Genomic DNA, 20,035 nt, shown 5'->3' on the forward strand with positions numbered 1-20,035 from the left:
GATGTAATTTCTTCTACTTACTTATACATATATGCAATCGAATAATGCGATCAATAATTAATAATGCTAATAAGTAGTCAATGTTGTTTTCATAAATTTGCATGTTTTGCATTTCATCAGGTAAATTTGTTTGTCTTTATTTCTCATTAGGATTAAAACGCGGAAAAAGGAAGTGGAATTTGTGAAGAGAGAGAGAGAGAGAGAGCGAGAGAGAGGCGCAACACAGCCACACATGTTTGGTTTCTTTTTTTTTTTTATATGAAACAATAGTATACAGATATCTATAGTAAATTACATTCATAATAATTCGTGTTTGACGTTTTTTTTTACAGAAATATATAGATTGGTGAAGTCGTGTATCTCTCGTTTCCTTGTCGTGATTTGGTCTTACGTGAGTCATCGCAATCGTTAAAGCAAAGTGCTCTAAGCAAAGTGTAAGCTCTGCCTGGATGCTGAACCATGCAACATACATTTGTGATAATGTATTCATCGATATATTTTCATTTACTTTTCATTCAGATTAATCCAAACTCGCTGATAATTGGCAATAAGAACGTTATTAATTAGAAAAGAAATTTACACGCTGTAATTACATAGGATGTTTCAAAATTAAACATATTCTAACTTAAAATACAAACTTAGAACTTTAATTTAAGTAAGAAAATTCTGCTGGAGAGATACCCACAAATGTCTTGCTTAAAAGATCAACATTTAAAGTTATAATTAAGAATGATAAATAAAATTGTATATATATATATATATATATATATCTCAGTTTATTTAATGCTTTTATAAATTAAATATAATTATGCCTCGTATTGTTACTTTAATAATAAATATATAGATATGATGTTCGTGCACGGTTTTTGTGGAAATGCTGCTGCATTACGAGAAAAATTATTTAAGCATGTAAAACAATTACAGCTCTCCAACTGCTCGGTCATCAAAAAATGTCAAGCTTGTATTCAAAGCTATCACATTAAAGAAAATTTAAAATTTTGAAGTTCTTATATTTTATAATAATAGAGTAAAACATATTATTAATTTATTTATTATAATCTGATAATAATTTCTTGAATAATAATTTCGTTATATTCAAAATGTTTAGATATCTCTTAAGCAAGGTTTTTTGGAGAGAGAGAGAGAGAGAGAGAGGGGGGGGGGGATAGACAGCTCTAAAGGAATTTTCTTATTTATTTTAAATTCGTAAATTCATATTTTAAATTAGGACTTTTATATCGCAATTATAGTAATTTTCTCAACGTCATTATTATATCGTGTGTGTGGGTGCTTAAATATTAATAAAACATTATTATAATTTTCGTGCGAGATAATAATTACTGAAAAATATTTTTTTTAATTCTACAAAAATTATCTCTGTGCTGTAATATGTATGTTCTTGTTGTCGGATACCGTTGAAATCTTTTGTGATTCCACGCATAAGTTAAAAAGCTTATAAAACAGCTATAAAACAGTAGCATATTATAACAATTTTGCATCAAGTGCGGTTCTGCGCTGCCTCGATTTAAAGTTTAAATTATTCGTAATTCGCAACTCACAGCCTAGAGGCAACTAAGGGCAACTAAAATACGCACTTGTTAGTAATTTCCTAGATTAAACTTCTACTTTAGTTTTAAACGGTGCAAATGCGAGTCAGAGGTATTTAGCGTCGAATTGTACGAAGCATTTAACAAGATGCAACGTAATTCGCAAGTACCTTCATTCCATGTAGTATCCTGCTCGTGGAGCATTTTATCCTTTCAGGCTCATTACAATCACTTCGCAATATTTGCACATTCAATTTTTACACAACGATCGACAAATCTTCGTTATTCGATATCTTGCATTCAGATAGTAATCGAATAATTCAAGATGTCGAAAATTTAAGAAAAACAGTCATTGCCTTACTCATTTTTTCTTGCTAATCGGAATTTATGTGCTTGAAATATGTATTAAAAGAAAGCAAAGCGTTTCGATGGACGAACAGTAAAACTTATTTTCTTTTTATAAAAAAATTTAGTCTTTTCATAAAGCGCCGAACCATTTTAGAGCGAAAATTGAAATCATTTTTTTTTTATCAAAAATATAATTAAATGCGTATATTAATCTTTTAACAAATTTTAAATACATTACGTCACGGATTAAGATCTTCGTAAAGTAAATTTCATTTATAATTCACCAAAAAGTAAGAATTCGCTATTTGCATTCTTGATGCGCAATTTCTGAAAATTGAGAGCCTCGAAACTGCGTGTCCTGACATTTTATGGAAAGATTATCTTATCGTATACACGAAGAACGCGAGCGTCATCTCTTATCAAACCGGTTGTATAAAATATGATTTATAACAATACAGCAATTCGTATTCCGACGAAGTCGGTCCCCCCCCCCCCCCCGATCTCGTCGGATAAACAGCGCACAACCTCCGATTTAATAACGTTCCTTATAATTCCTTATTTCGCGCACGTTCGCTTCTGCAATTAAAGCCCATGGCTGAGCCATGAAAACCGTAATCGTTGCGTTCTCGTCGTTCGCGTCAAGGATATAACAAAAGTCGGTCTCCCCGGATGCGAATTCCGTTCGTTCCTCCGGGCTCTGTTTTCTCGGTCAGTCGTTGTCCTTAAACGGTATAACTGTTTTACGGTGTTCATCTATAAACCGAACGGAGAGATTTACGTCTCGCCGCTTTTTATGCGCGATATATATAAGAACGACAATGTCCTGAAAGGATGTACATCGAATTTACTATGCCAAAACACCTATCGACGTTTAAGAAAATCCTCGCTGTCTCGATACCGTCATTTATTAACAGATATATTGCCTCCATTTTTTTACAACGTTCGAGACTGATTTCAACATTCCAAGAGCGATGGCGAACGCATACAAATCGAAAATTCCGTGAAATAAAGGTATATTGCTCGAATTGTGCGTGTCATATCTCTTGATAAATATAATAAAATACGCGTACTATTTTTGCTACAAAATTTTGGCAATTTTTTTCACCGACATATATTTGCTGAAGGAACAAAAATAGCATCTCGTTGCAATTATCTTGTCAATTATCTTTGCTTAATTCTATTGTAAAGATGCTTATTATATAATCGAGTGTAGAAAATGAATCATATTTGAACAATGTAGAAGTGAAATAAAAATAAAATTCACAAAATATTATATTCTAACTTTTTAAAAATAAAATAAAATAAAATAATTATAAAATCAAATATAAAAAATTAGAAAAATATATATATTATTATTTCTTCCTATACAAAATTCGATATATGTTTTTAATAAAAAAAATTAGATCTAAAATAAAAGTTTGATAAAAAATTAATAAAAAAAATAATACAGATCACAATTGCAATCATTTCGTCTATATATTTTTTTGCGTGCGAAACTGAGAGCCAGAGCCAAATATTAAGAAGATTTAAGAATTACGCGTAATCTCTGTGAAATAATAAACACACAAGCGTACTCGAATTCCGAAATATTTTTCGAGTATCCGTTTTTGTTTTTACAAAATATTTTTCGCATTCAAGATAAGCGCTATATGTGTTTTATTTTTGCGTATCATTAACGCCAGCTGGAAAAGAGCTAAAGCACCAGCGATCCGTTGGCGCAATTAGCTCGCCAATTTACAGAGAGGCCGAGAGAATCAAAGCCGCGATTAAGCACGTAAAAAGGCAAATCGAGCGAGCTCGCAAAACACGCACGAAGGCCTCTATAAAATTCGTATCGCCTCATTAAACGTAGAAAATGGAAACTGTGGACTTGGGGAGAGGATTTCTTGCGAGAACGAATTCTGGAGAATTGAGTGGCAAAGGGACTACCTTTCTCTCTTGCAGCTTCCAGCTGCAATTCCCTCGGTGCTAGTCACAAATACATGAGAATCCCGCGCGCCGCGTCGCGTCGCGTCGGCGGATCTCGATTTTCTCGTGTAAAGCTCTGTACATTACGAATGTGCTTCGAAAGACAAGCGGGCCGGGATCGTTGAATTATACATTCGCCCTTCCGAAACGTTCGGACAAATCTGAGAGATTCGCGACGGTTTGTTTTGACTAATTGAGTAAAACAGTGCACGACTCTCTAATTCCTGTTTCCTAAATCCCGTCGTGACAAAGTTGCTTCTAGAAAGAGACCATTCCTAAATTATGTAAGACTTTTGGGAGAGAGGGAGTTAGAATTTTCTTACATGGGGGAGGATGGGGTTGAAACAGTTTTTACGTAAGCAGATTTTTTTTAATGTTCCTCTGATAGGATAAAATTTAATACAAATTTTTTTCGCCCAAAAATCATAAAAGTTTTTAGTTTCATTCGTTGATTAGTCATCTTTATCAACTAATTTTAACTATTTTATAAAAATAATGAAAATGTTACTTGATAATTTGTGGAAATAGATTTACATTGGTACAATAAGTGTATTCAATTATCACTCACGTTTAACCAATTCTTTATTTCTAAAACAGGATTAAAATATTTAAAAAACCTTATTAGTAAAATTATAAAATATTACATAAGATATAGGGGAAGATCGTAGAAAATCTTAGGTCCCTTATGTGAGGGAAAGAGGGAGAGACTCGAAAATCATAAAAAAAAAGCCTTACGTAATTTAAGAATAGTCCCAAACTAATCTCTGTTACGAGAGGCTCGGAATGAAAGTAGTACAAGTCAAGTATAGTCAGACGTAAGGAAAAATTCATTCGCGTCGTCTTTCCTTTCCAATCGCACGGTCCGAAAATAAAATTTGTCGAAGATCGATCGATTATAAATACCTCTCTTTTTCATCCGATTAGAAATGACCATCTGCACAAAGTGCAAAAATTAAACAGACGAGAATCGGGGAATGTCAATGCGCTCTGAGGCGAAGAGTCCGCTCGATTCGGTGATTAAACACTATATCTGTAATTTTTACACGATTCGATGCGAGGGCACGCACGTCTCGAGATATTTATACACATTGTCTGCTTTATATATTTACATTTTATATTTTATTTATGATTTACCTTAAACTCCCCAAAAATTCGAGAGTAATACTTTATGTATTACGGTCTGTCCGTTGGACAGTTTATCGGATCGGTGAGGTCGCGTTATCACTCGGTTCGTTGTAATAAATATTACCTCCTGGCAGAAATATATTTTTTTGAAAATTATGTAACTCTGTGCTCGAGAGACAGATAAATATACAAGACAACCATTTTTTATTTCCAAATTCTTTAATTAATTACAGATCAAGATCAATTTTATTCCTTTTTTAACCAAATACACGCCAAGAATGCCAAGAGTGTTGCATCATTTAATTTGATAAGAATCTCAAGTAAATTTTATAAAATTAACTTTATAAAGTTCATAAATTTCATAATATAATTATTCTTTGAAAAAAAAGTGTTTAATTTCACGTAAATTTTTTACTCTTTTTAACAGATGATTTTAATAAATTTTTATTACGAAATATTAATTTTTAAATTGATCAAAAAGTTCAAAACTACAAAGAGTAATAATTTCGAGATATTTCGCAGAGTCGATCAATATCGGGTCATTATATTTGGTGATTAATCTTCTCGTGCAAGAATTATCTTTTTCAGAAAGAATAACATAAAAGAAAAATATTTCATATACCAAGTATGATTAATTAATCAGTACAAAATGGAAATGTTTAAAGTATATAAAAAAATATAAATCACAGATATAAAATCTCTGAAAATCTTGAAATAATGTGAGCAAGAAGCTTCGCTTCCTGCCTACTTATCAAAGCTTTTCATTGGAGGAGTTTCAGTCATTAGCGGAAAGTTTGTAGAATCTTTAGGTGACCTCAAAGAAGAACGTGTATCAATTAAACTTGCGTGAAGTATAATACAAGTAATCGCGCGTTCCTTGTGTCCCGAGAGGCAGACACCGAGGCTGAAAATACACGAGGGATTTTAGGAATGATAACCGTCCTCCCGGGTGACGTTTTAGCTCTCTCATCAACGTCGCGCATCGATTTTCTCGTCCGAACATCCGATCCTTCAAGTCGATCCGTCAACCGATTCGAATCTCACGGGAAATGCAGATACGCTTTCATTCTCTTCACGACGAAGATCTCGTCGCGAGGGGAATCGCGGCTTATATTAGGTCCTCGCTCTTTACCGAAAACTCACACGCGTATCTTGCTGGTTGCGCCAACAAACAAACTCCCGGTGACTTTCGTCAACGTAATCGCAAACCGGCGCAAACGATATGTTTAACGGTTCACCAGCGATAACACTTGCCCTCGAAACTCGGCCACTCTCGTCCCGTCGTTCCCGTCCCGTCAAATTTACACTGCGGTCGCTCAATCGACCGTTTATTACCGCATCAGGGCACCCCCGGTACTTGGGTGGCTTCTCCACCGTCCGGTACATATACCTCACACTCTCGGACACGCGGAAGAGGGGGCGCATTAACTCGTCCTTTCGAAGGGATACCGGAGAATCGGCAGAACGGGGGGCAGCAGCATCAACAGCAGCAGCAACGGGGCGGCCAGCGAGGAACAACAAGGTGGACCGGCGGATTTCGTGGGCTGATTTCGCGCCTGGTCATTCATCACGTCGCTGGATATCGCCGCGCTGTTGGGCTCCGCCGAGGGACAGCTTATCGGCGCGGCGCTCATTGTGTCGCTGGCGTTGCCGCCCGCAAGATCCCGTGAGCAACGGCTGGCGTGATGGGCCAGGCAGGCGGCGTAGGCGATCGCGTGCGGGATGTAGCTCTGGTCGATGCTACCGGAGAACAGGGCGCTCGCCAAGGGACCGATGGCGAACACCGGCACGTCCTCGCCCCCGTGCGTCGCCCACGCCCTCGGCACACCCGCCGTCTGTAATTATATAGTCGTGAAGTGCGATTATTGTAGGTACTACCTGAATCGAGAGCCGGGAGGGAAGATTGTTGTGCACCGGGTTTCCGGGGCGTCTCTTCCTTGCCTAAGGAACGTCGGCTTAAAAATCGCCTAGAGCGCTGTAATAGACGTGACACGCGAGGACCGATAAGAGTCGTGTTGATTCGCGCTTGATAGATGAAAATGGTACGCTGAGAGAATTTTCTCTTAGAATTTACCCTGAAAATCATGGTAATCGTGGGATAATATGATAGGGAAAGAATTTTATGAAAATTTCTCTAATTAATATATTTATCACAATAAAATATAAAACATGTTTGATTAATTTTACTAAACAATAAATATTAATCAGAGAAATTTTCATAAAAAATTTCCATACCATATTGTCTCACGATTACCATGATTTTCAGCATAAATTCTAAGAGAAAATTCTCTCAGTGTATTTAACAATTCTTGGATATTTAAAGAAAAATGAGAATAAATCATATTTAATTTAATTTAAGATGCGACCGAAAATTATATTTGTTACATTTATTTAAATTAAAACATTTATTTAATTAAAATTATATTTTTACTATTTTTATTAATTATATTTTTTTATTTTTGTTCTTGCGTAAGAGTGAATGTAATAAAGCCAAAAAAATTATATTAAATATTACTGAATATCATACAGAAAGATGAGAAAAATATATGCGAGAATTCTCGAATTTTTATTCTAATGAGAGCAATAAAACATTCTCGTTAAAGATATAAGCATATTTTTTATGGGTATATATCTTGATGCGCGCAATACTTGTGGCGGAAAAAAATGTTGTCTTAAATGTCTTAAAGGAGTGTTAAAGACCGTTCTCCATTTCGCCCAAGAGTATTATTCTGTAGATTGCTGGGTAGTGAAGCATTATTTTTTTAATGAATCTGAGGCTTTTATAACTGTGGTTATATCTACAGAGTATGACGATAATAAAAAAACGGCAGTATTTTCTACTTCTCATCGTATTTTACATTTATATTGGAACAAGTTATCTTTTTATAGCGAGGAACGTCAAATTGTTGCAGAAACATACATATATGTATGCGTGCATATAAAAGTTATTTCCTAAAAATATATAAAAATATATGTTTTCTTTATTTATACGTACATAGTTTATAACTCGTAAAATAAAATGAAAAAAACTATGTGATAGAGTCTCGTATGCTAAAATCAATAAAGACCGTCCTATTGTGCACGATTAAGCAAATTAAAAAAAGAAACATACGAGACAAGCCTTGATTAAGTATCCATTTTTAAATTTATTTCCATGAAAAGAATTTTTTTCAAGCGAAGCTGTCATGCATTCTCTCGGTGTTTAAATAGAAATTAAACATTGTTTCCTGAACGAATAAAAAACTTCACTTCTTGCATGATTTAAACGAGTAATACACGATAGATAGTTTACTTTGAAAATAGTATATCTATCTTTGCTGTAAAAAAGTTTTGTCTAATATCGACGCTAATTTATATTTACATCGTCGCTGTTGCATTAGATTATTTATTCTACTTCAATTTAATTTTACATTATTTTCACTATTATATTTATCTTTTACGTTTCTTACACGCAGCCCGTTCGAGTATCAGTAAAGACCGGCGATAAATATTGTTTTTTTTTCTCAACAAAACGCATATTGCTTTAAACTTGTACCGCTTCTAACGGAAACGGCTCATTTAGAATTAAAGAAGGATGAAATTAAAATGAGAATAAAATTAAAATAACCCGGTTCGCGAGAGAAAGAGCACCGAGAGCTTCAACTACGCCACTCCAAGTCTTTTCCGCATTGCATTTAGCCAGCGGTTCCGCTGCGCGACTCAAATGAGACGCGTTGCTGCAGCAGAATTCTCTCACAATATTTCCCCTTTTCGTCGGGGACACCGTAAACCCTTTGCCGCGATCTCGCTTCGACAATCGGATGAAAGGTCAGGGAAGGAGGGGATGTCCCGTGATGCGGTCGACCCGAAAGGAAGAAGGTGGTTTTGCACAATGAGAGTGGGAACGATGGTCTGTAGCACGCCTTTAGGAGAGACAACGAATGTAGAGGACGCGGTTAGGGGTTGGCGACGATAATATATTTTATCCTCTTTCTTATTTACTTTCTCTCTACGAACTTATCGGTATTCGAGATACGCGAGAGCGAAATTCTCGTCGCGACGAAGGGTATAGTCAAGTTTGATTGAAACTGATCTATAATGCGTTCATAGGCGTCGCGCCATTGAGAGCTTTCGAATTAGTTTCATCTTCAGCTTTATCTTTGCGTCACACTTTCAGTAAAATAAATACACCATTATTCTTCTTTCTTCTTTGTACAAAATTTATTATATAAATTATGTAAAATTATATGATATAATAAAATGAAAGATGTAGAAACATTGATTATTATTATTATTATTATTATTATATTATAATATATATTATATATATTATATTATATAATATATTATATTATCATTATATTATAATTTTATATATATATATATATATATATATATATATATAATAATTGATGCTTCTATGTATATCCGCAACTAAAATAACAATATAAATCATGATTTAGATATATTTCATATTTAACATTTATACTTCCTTTCAGATGTCGAAATTTAGTTGAGATCGGAAGCAAATTATTAAAGAATTTAAAGTTTTACTAATTAAAAATTTTTAATTATTTACGAAAAAATGTTCACTAATCGAAATATAAATTCTACAAGTATCGCCATAGATACTCTCGGCATTTCTGGAGAAAAAAATGCACTACATTCGAGCCGAAATTTCGAGAGAATAGCGTAAAGTTCGGTCGCGTTGCTTTATCTATAGCTACAATTTGTAAAGACATATAAATACACATGGCTGTAAAAGACAAATAATAGATGTAAAAATAAAAGAAGCGCAGTTTAGCTCTCTCTTTCCTCTCTCTTTTCCAAAGAGAGAACCTTTTCCGCGAGATAGTTGCTGGGCAATAATACTAAAACACGGCGAGAGCAGTCGCCGCCGTGTTTGTTCCAAATAAGCAAATAAAAATCCCGCCAGCGTTCGTTCCACGCATCCTCCCCTGAGAAAAATCCCGCCGGCGGCAATGATTGCGTAAGGCAACGTCCTTACGAGGAATACTAGGGTGGGTTACGTCGGGAGACAAGACGTAGTAACTGGGAGATGGCGTCTTAAGGAATTACAGTCCTCGTCGGAGAGGAGCGTTAAATATCGTAAGAGGTTAGCGTTATCTACCCCATCGTGGTACATCGTAAGGTCGGTGTTTCCATCGGATAAGCTCGAGATATCGCGAGGAGCGAGACTTTATTTCCGGCAACAAAATCTACGGACACCAAGAGAGTGTGCTCTCTCTCTTTTTCTCTCTCATACTAAAGCATACAAACAAGAAAATCAGATATAAAAGCAATGATAGCGATAGTCGTTAGACTTGCTCAAAGGACCTTTAGCACTGCGGCAAATTGGACTGGTTATTTAATTCGCCATTATCTCGCACATATTTATTTTATCTGCAAAATATAGAAGAGGGCGGCGATATAAACACAATGTTTACGAGCTAATTTGTAAACAATTTCTACGAGTTACATTTATACTTTATTTGAGAACACTAATATAGTAAATAATATAAACAACCGCGCATAAAATTCACAACTTTTTATATTTTTCGAAGAAAAAAATGTTGAAAAATCGGGATCTTAAATTTCTATTCCATTCCGTTTCTTTATCGCAAGATAAAGCTTGGCTGGCTGGGCAGAAAATAAAAGGGAATATTCGCTTCGCGCCGAGCAAAAACTCTACGCCAATGAACACGAAGAGAACTACCCTTAAGACATCTGCGAGAGGCGGATATTTCATACGAAGCCGGACGAAGTCGGCGATGCGCAGCCGAGCAGATTTGTACTACTTTTAGGAAGACGCAAGAATGTATGATAATATAATGCGAGCGAAAAAGAAAAGAGAAATGCGAGCGGCGAATTATTGCAGCTGAAGCTGAATTCTCTCATTAATTTGCGTGTCATATTTTGCGCGAACGGGAAGAATCGAATGTAAATTAAAACGGCTCGATATCGACTCGGGTATATGATATTTAATTCGTCCCGGATATCAAGCATTAACTCCTAGCGTGTAATTACTGACACAAATTACTGAGATGAATAATAACGTTTATCTGCTTTTTATTGTACGATATCGGTACATATAAAATGCGCTGTGGGAATTTTGTAGAACGTTTATAAAATATATATAGTGAGACCTCATTGCAAAATTGACCCGAAATTAGCGCAGATAGAATCGCATTTGTTCTCTTTCGCAAAATTCGAAATCGCCTTTTCGACGCCAAAAATATCGAATCGTTAATTGAGCTGCCGATTCAGTATCATCTCGTATATTAAATTGCAATTTTTGTTCCGATAAAGTTTCTCCGGCTTCAAATTGGAACAAATTTTAAATTAAACTCTTACAAATATCACGATTGTATTTTACATGTTCTCTTATAATTTTTTTTTTCAAATTGGTTTGTCATTTCAATTAGTTTAAATAAAGATCACAGAAATAAATGGTAATGTTGTCATTTTGTACATGTCTTCTCGAGATAAACTATTTTGATTGTTGTTTACCTTGTCATCATCGCGTGCACGTTTACCGCGTTTACTTCGTATATGATCATGAGATTTGCTGCTAATACCGCTCGGTAGATCCAGATTTACAGCTTTAATGCATATCTGACATTCATCGTGTAAATCACATTCTCGTAAAACGAAAGCAATCTCCCGATGTAAAATACGGCCGCTTCTTGTTTCGCGAAATATCGATTTATGCGAGGGAGAATTTGCCTTTACATAATAGTCCGGAGAAATGCAACCGAACGTGAGACGGGAGCTGCACGATACTGTCGTAGCAGTATTATACGATATTATCCTAAGCATCTCTCCAGACCGAGCTACGGGAATCGAATTCTTGCATTACATACGTTTTAACAGATGTAATTGGCGAAGTAAGCACAGTTTATGGCGAAACTTATTTCCCAAATACGATACGTAAAACGACCCACTAATAAATCACGCTGCAATGCGTGTTTCAAATAAATAATTTATATTAAATAATTATAATTTATTAAATAATTATGATTATATTTAATAAAACTTGGTCCTTACCTGCTTCCGACATCACCAACTTAACACGTTTTCAAGTAATGACCTAAATAGTCACTAAATATTCAATTTTTATATGGCAATTAATATATTAATATTATTATTTTAAAATATCTAAATAAGGTAAAAAATGGAAGAATTTTATAACATAAATTCTCACTAGAGAGGGTCAAATAATTTTTCCTAGAATAATTTGCAGTGTGGAATAATTTCATTTTATATATTTTTAATGGAAATATATATATTTATAGAAAAATAAATATGAATGCAATTAATTTAGATATGAATATTTATTGATGTTACTCTGCAAAATTTCTAGCTCGACAATCCATCTTTAATGTTTTATTGAAAATTGTTTCTGTCATAAAAATACATAATCTTATATTGGAGCTTTTGTAATGTCTGACTATTATGCTTCAATATCACTTAAGGTGACGAAATATTCCGTCCCCCATCCTTGTAATCTATACGATCGTTGGCGAAGAGAGAGAGGAAGGTCGACGTAATTTATCGTCCTAATAGCCATCCAGATTTTAATCAGTTTCTTCCCGGGCCACTTACCGTTTATGACGATTCACTCCGACGGGACATTTCGAGGAATTGAATAAAATCATGCTGGAGAGTCACCGCCAGATGATATTCTTATAACTTCAGAACGAATTTTCTCAATGCATTTCGAGCATTGTGACCGAGAAGATTGCATGAATTGCTACTCTGTGATCCCGACGAAACGGATTTTTAATATCGCGGATACAATAATAATAGATAACAAATTTGATTGTAAAAGGAAATATATGAAAAATATATGATACGTTTAGATAAGCACTTTCTTAGTGTTGATAAACAAAATTAAGAAAAAGGCAAAATTCATTTTTGTTTGTAACTTTTTCGAATAATTAATTCTTAATAATAAATTAAACATCTTGATAATTAAACTTTCAAAATAATTATTATGATAAGTATCTGTAAAATAAAATCCTTTATAAAAAAGAGAAAATATATACTTTCGACATATTTTGTATATTTCATATTTATATGTCATGGTACTCTCTATTAATCAAGATTAATCTTGCAGTGATGCGTATGGTATGTTATGTTTATATATAAAGTACCATAATTATATACAATGCGCGCAGGATCTGCACAATAAAATTTATTTGTATCCACACGTCGGAGACTAAATTATTGCACATACGTGTTCGGTATGATAATGTAAAGCGATGCGCGAATAAAAGTGCAGAATGATCTACCCCGCGTTTCGCGACGTAACTCACAGCGATGTCAAATGATATCCGTAGTGTAAATATACCGGATACCTCTGCCCTTGGATAGTAAAAACAAAACGGAATAAAACTATACGAGAGAAATTGCGGATAGCTGTTAAAATACGCGGCGAAATATTTTTGTTTACAGATTAATATAAATTCAAATCTTTATGTAAATATACGCTATGTACGAAAATACCTGCCGAGAACACGTCCGCGTGATGTAACATAGTACAATCGAAAGAATAAATACGAATTCGCATAAAGCTATTTTCAGCGAAGGAGATTAAATCAATAAACGACGGGAAAATGCGTAGATAGAATTGTCAGGTATATACATAAATATAGATAGAAAATATGTATATAAGTTATAAATAAAATATAGCACATACATAAAAATAAACAAACCAGGTAAGATATATTAAATTTTTTATAAAAAATGTCTCATGTCCTGCTCTTGCAATTTCTCTTCGTAAATTATTCATTTTCTTTAAAAATATTTTATTTAAAAAAATCACTTTTATCTCTCAGAAATTAGAAAAACTGCAAAATTAATTTTGGCAGAAAAGTAATTATCGCGATCAAGTTCAGAAAATATATAATCCCTTCTTTCGAGCAATTAAGTATATAAAGCTAATTTTTGTCATATAGATTTTGATATATAGAATATTATACAATCTTTACACACATAAATATATCTTTTGAAACTTGCGCTGTAAATAAAATTCAACCCGAATATCCTATGATGTGGACTCTGTCTTCTAATTTTACGGCGAGATTAAAAATTGCCAGCGCACCATCTAACAGCGGTATTTCAAGATCCTCGTGGGAGGGAGTCGGAAGTGTTTGGCGGAATATTTCACGACCGTACAGCGATAGTACGTGATGGATTTTCGAGCGCGGCCTCGATTTCGCCACTCGATCATTCTCCGATCCAATAAACACCGGCGTACTACCTTCCTTCCGCGCGTACGGAAATGAGAATGAGGCCCCTTACCTGAATGGAATCCTTCCCAGCTTCCCGCAGGATATTCCGCGGCTGCGTGTAACCCGGGCCGTTGCTGTACAGCAACGTGGTGTAGGGCTGTCCGTCAATGTCCGACAACTTGCTGTCAGAGCCTGAGGGGGAGAAGAAAAAAAAAGAGAGGAAAAATTAATCGGGTTATCATTTTATTTGTCAGCGATGAATCGTTTCGACAAATCAACGATTTGATGCGAGGGAAGCCTTATAAGTGGCGATTCTAAATTTATCAATCCATCACTCGGTTGATTTATCGATCTAATTCAATTAAATTTCATTTCGTTTAAGCGAGTTCGAGTTTCCCTGCTTATAAAGAAAATCAAATGCGTTAAATATAAATACGGCACGATGACTGTGACACTTTCGGCCACCTGGTTTCCTCGTCCGCGATGGTAAACTTCATTACAGAAGTTTCTCGCAACGCGTTTACCTTATTACCGCCACGGTTTCTCTTATCCTATTACGCGATACGGTCCGAATGATCTTGCGCGCTAAGGACGTTTTTAACGCCCGTAAAATATCAGAATCCAAAAAAAAAAGGAAAAAAAGAAAGCAAAGAGAAAAGAAGATGTAGAGAGAGACTATATAAGGCAAAGGGATGAGTCGAGAGACTCTGAGACATGCCCGCCGGTAGATATGTTTTATTCAAGGTGCTTTTTCTTCCTCTCCAGTAAGAGAGCCACCTTCAAAAAATAGACCACCACCACCAACCACGTCCGCGAATGCCGGTTTCAGCTTTCAGTCCGTCGTTTAACAATGTATAATTCGACCGTTTATTTGCGCGGCGTTTCACTCTAATCGGGGACAGTCGCTCTGCCGCTTCTCTTTAAACTTGCTCTCGCATTTTACGCCCGATAGACCGAAACATATACCTCCTTGTTTCTTCGAGTAATTGCACGTTTGTTGCCGCTGCACGCCATGATTCCTCACTGATGCGGATATACACCTACATCGTTTCGCGTGCCGTTTAGTATCTTGGTAACTAGAAATAACGCGAGACGTCTGCGAAAGGAAATTATTCGTAATGGTTTGTCAATCTATTTGTTAATTGTCCCTTAACTTTAATCTCGACAAGCTGATCGTATTTTTCTCCCCGTTACGGCTTTTAGAGAGGTAATATTTAAAAAGTATCAAAAAGAATATTTTGACAACTTTAGGCTCTTCGTGTGAAATTCATATTTCAATTTAACAGGAAAATAAGAGTCAGACGCAGATGTCAGTATGTCAGCTTCAAGGAAGAATTAATTTTTCATTAAAATTTGAGATTTATTTAATTTTTTGATATCGTACCAAAAAAATTAGTGTTCTGTACACGATAAATTACAAGTTTCAACAAAAGAAATTAATTCTTTTTAAAGAAACTAAATAAATTCCAATTTAAGATTTTATTTTTAATAAACCTCTTTAGAAGGAAATTGAGATTTATTTAATTTCTTGGTATCGTACTAAGGAAAATTAATATCCTGTGCACAACAAAAAATTAATTATTCCTTGAATCTGATACACTGACATCCGCATCTGAGTCTTACTTGCCTGTAAATTTAAATAAGAATATTTTAGCTGGGATTTGATTGTTTCTAAAACACACACAACAAGAATTTAATAATTTTTAATTCATAAAGACAAAAATTCTTGAAAATTATTGTTATAATAGAGTCAATTCATAAGGATCTGAAATACTTAATTGGACTTTTTTGCTTCAGCATCGATCGAGCTCAAGTAGCTCGCTGATAAGGCCTTTGAATTATGCGTGAAAAGAAAAGATGCCCCTCGTTACAGTAAACAGCGGCGCATTCCGCCGGTGCTAAGCACTTCACGGGGGGTAGGTTGTAACACTTTAATTGCCCATCTGTAACGTCCGACCTGACGTGTAATGCCCCACGTCAGGATAGCGAAATGCGCCGCTTACATCAAGCCGTCCTGACAGCGCGTCCGGAACGAAATGAAGCTTTGCGTTCCTTTCGGGGCTGGAACTCGCGAATTACACTTGTACAACTGGAAGGGGGAGATATAGGATCACGAAGTCGGCAAAGTAATATCCTGCAGTCTACCCCTAGAGACCTGGTAAAGTAAACTCGTGCCGGGATAAGTGGGTGTATACGTGCGAGCGTGACTCTCGAGATGCGCGAAACGATTTTCATCGATATAGATAAGTCCCGGCAAAGTTCTCGAGCCCGAAGCCGGGCTCGAAAAATACACGAAGAATATAGTATGGCGATTGCATAAATAAAAACGAGCTCTGTGTGTCTATCAAATCCGCGGAATCAACACGGTTTATTTACAAGATTAACTTGATAAAGCGGTTAACGGGACGGAAATTGTCGTAAATAGTTTTGTTTGCATTCGCATTTATGTTATCGCGATGTTTGCTACGCAACGTTTCAAGCGAACAGGGAAAAATATCAATTAATCGATGCGATATAAACGTTGCTTCTGTTCCAATTTTAAAATACAGAGCATGTTGTAATTAACACGTAGCGTGGCTGAGAAAAAAGCACAAGTAAATTATTCGAAATCGCGTGATCTTCAATTTGACAAATTAATCAAGCTCGAGATCGGTTCACTTAAATGTTTAATGAAAATGGCAGCGAGACATAATATCACGGTGAAGTTCTGCTCGCGAAAGGCATAAATTTTTTACCCCGCTCGTTTACATAGTGAGTTTCTTGGTACTTGAGAATGCCACGAAGAATGCGATGTTTCATCGACACATCGTGCGTTATATAAAATTATGTGAAGTAAAGTTAACGACGACTATCAAACGTGATGCTTGAGCGTCGAGCAATCAAGGATGATCCTTTAATTGGTAAAGAAACGTCATATTGGACGGGATCCACTACCACTACCTAACGATATCGAATTGCGGTTTTAGGCCACGCTGTTACGGTAATGCCTTATGCAATATAGCTGAGCCGATTATGCGGCGATATTGTGCCATTAAGTATTAATTGATGCTCTGAAGTATATCGTGCCATCACATAGGCTATTTCGAAAAGCAAATTCAAGCCCGAGAGGCTATGGGCCGTACGAACTAAATTGCACGTCGATAATAGCAGTGTTATGGCTCGACATTCAGCAAGAAAGAAGGGAGACGATATTTTTGTATAATAATATGCTCTCGGCCCAAATCTAATCCGGTAAGTGAGGCTTTTGAGACATAAAATGTATGATGATAAATGAACAGCTGACGCAGATGGAGAAGACTTCCTCGTAAAAACTTAATTTTTTGTAATTGTACTTAACACTTACAATTAGTTAAAATAAAGAATGACTCGGTGCAAACAAACGTGTAAAAGATATATATTTATTTTATAAAAATATATTATAATTATTTTATAAATATAAAATATTAGTTCTATAAATTATATTTATTCTATACATGTAACATATTTAATTTAAATATATTAAATATAATACATTTAATTATATGAATATATTTTATTCTATAGATATAATGTAATCTTATTTTATAAATACATTATATTTATTATTGATAGATTTTTAATGTCCTTTGCATACATCATTATTTGCACCGAATTATTTTTATTTTAATGAAATATTTAAGTCTGCCAATAAAAAAATTCAATTTTGCGAATAAATTTCTTATGTATAGATTATACGAGTATAGCTAAAAGAATATTACCAATAAATAATAACGAAGAATCGAATCAATTTACAGCATCTATAAAATCATAATCGCATTCACGGAGCTGTGAGGCGCATTTTGCGTCTCGCAGCAGAGAGAAATAAATCTCAGCTAATCGCGAGAGCAAGTCTGCATTTATAAAAATGTTCGTAACGAACGTTACAAGAAATCGAGTGCCCGAGATAGGAATCTCTATCCGCGTTTCAGTTCACGTGATCACGTAAAAGTCGGCGATATCGCCGAATTCGCACATAAAAGAATTCTCATAGTCCCGCCAACACACAAAAGTCGAGGATCCACCGTATAATTTAACTTCCACTCGGAGAAGCCGTGTGCACCTTCGTGAGCGGCCGCTATCGCATAACTTTCCGCAACTCTCCGTGATATGCTTCCGTGATCTTATATATTTCTGAGTTAATAGGTCGCGGGCCTCTCCTGCGTGCCGCGAACTCCCTGTCTCCCTTTCCCCTTTCCACCCCCGACCTGGCACGATAGGTCCGACAGGACATAGCTGAACTGATTTACATATACATTTCGCGAATTCCAACAAAGGACTCCCTAAAATATTCCTGTAACGCGGTTCGATTAGTTTCGTAATCACGTATACACTGAGAGAATTTTCTCTTAAAATTTACCTTGAAAATCATGGTAATCATTACAATAGACAATATGGTATGGAAAGAATTTTGTGAGAATTTCTCTGATTAATATTTATCACAATAAAAATAATAATATCTATCACAATAAAACATAAAACATGTTTGATTAATTTTACTAAACTGCATGGTAAAATTAATCAAACATATTTTATATTTTATTGTAATAGATATTATTTTTATTGTGATAAATATTAATCAAAGAAATTCTCATAAAATTCTTTCCTTGTCCTACGATTACCATGATTTTCAGGATAAATTCTGAAAGAAAATTCCCTCTGTGTATAAGCACGTATTTTCCAATTTTTTTGATATACGAAAAAAGGGGTGAGAATTATTTAGACTATATACCAATCAGTTCTACAACCAATCATTTCTCGTTTGCTTTTTTTTTTCGAATGTAATAACTTTTCGGAAATATTTAAAGCAATTATTGGAGGATTTTTTTAAATTTATAGCTTAAAGCGCACACACGAAAGGTCTGTTCTTTTCAGCTGAACTGGCTGTACTGGTTTAGAATTTATCTTTTTTATTCTACCATTGAAAGAAAAGAGATAAACTCTGAACTAGTGTAGCCAGCTGAAAAGAACAGACCTAAAAACGTCAGATTAATAATTCTTATACTTTAATAAATAATTTTTAATTCCAATCGTTCAAATCACTCTCTTGAGGCATTCTCTCTTCTTTATGAAATTAAAAGTGTTTTTCTAAATGAATATTCATGTGCTGTAGAATTTTTGGGAATTCTGATATATAATTCAAATTCCCAAGTTAATTTCGTCCAGCTAATATCGCATGTCGATGGTATCGCGATATACATAATATATAATGTTCCGCTTTAATGTCCTGCGTGTCGATCTGGGCCTGACGTGCCAGACGACTAATTCGAGGTATTCCAAGAAGTTCACGATTCGCTTAACTGAATTTCGTGCCATTTAGAGTAACGCGCGATACTCCCCCTCCGTTTTTCCTCGCGAAAAACATCACGCCACTTCCTCGCACTCTTCTGAATTTATGGTGATAAATTGTCGCGATAGAGATAAACGCACTCCCCGGATTGCCCGGCCGTTGCTCCTCGCTCTGACCCATTTCTACGGGATACCGGGCAGTCAATGGCGATTGGCATAAGGAAGAAGAGGCACTCTTCCGCTCGAGATGGCAAGCAAGTCCCGTCGTAGCTCTTAGGGAATTAATCGCGGCGCAGTTTTCATCTGTCCTCGAGTGAATCCGTCCGCAGATTCGTTCGCGCGAGACTTTTATTCCAAGTGTAATAAATTCACGATCAAACATTTGAGAAAGAGTTGCATCATTATTTCCATATTTCAATTGAATAATATTCTCGTGCACCGGGATATACAGTATATAGAGTATATTACGGCCCTTCGTAATTGCATTTTACTCGTAATAGGCTGTACCGGAGTGCGCAGCTAGTTATA

At 35.4% G+C, this 20,035-nt stretch overlaps 1 protein-coding gene across 1 annotated transcript in view; it reads right to left on the reverse strand.

The window, feature by feature from the left end:
- Window positions 1-266: 266 nt before the first annotated feature.
- The window catches only part of LOC145935545 (alkaline phosphatase), a 182,000-nt gene continuing 162,231 nt past the window's right edge, over window positions 267-20,035 (reverse strand). Inside the window, exons 8-9 of the mRNA XM_083037007.1 lie at window positions 14,274-14,395; window positions 267-6,823 (exon numbers count right to left, since the gene is read on the reverse strand). Of these exons, the coding sequence (XP_082893133.1) occupies window positions 6,413-6,823; window positions 14,274-14,395 (533 nt within the window). The 3' untranslated portion in view covers window positions 267-6,412. The remainder of the gene's footprint in view (window positions 6,824-14,273; window positions 14,396-20,035) is intronic.

This window comes from Prenolepis imparis, unplaced genomic scaffold, assembly GCF_030444845.1.
Source record: "Prenolepis imparis isolate NDT839.2.m4 unplaced genomic scaffold, iyPreImpa1.0 SCAF_4, whole genome shotgun sequence".
Classification (NCBI taxonomy): Eukaryota; Metazoa; Arthropoda; class Insecta; order Hymenoptera; family Formicidae; genus Prenolepis; species Prenolepis imparis.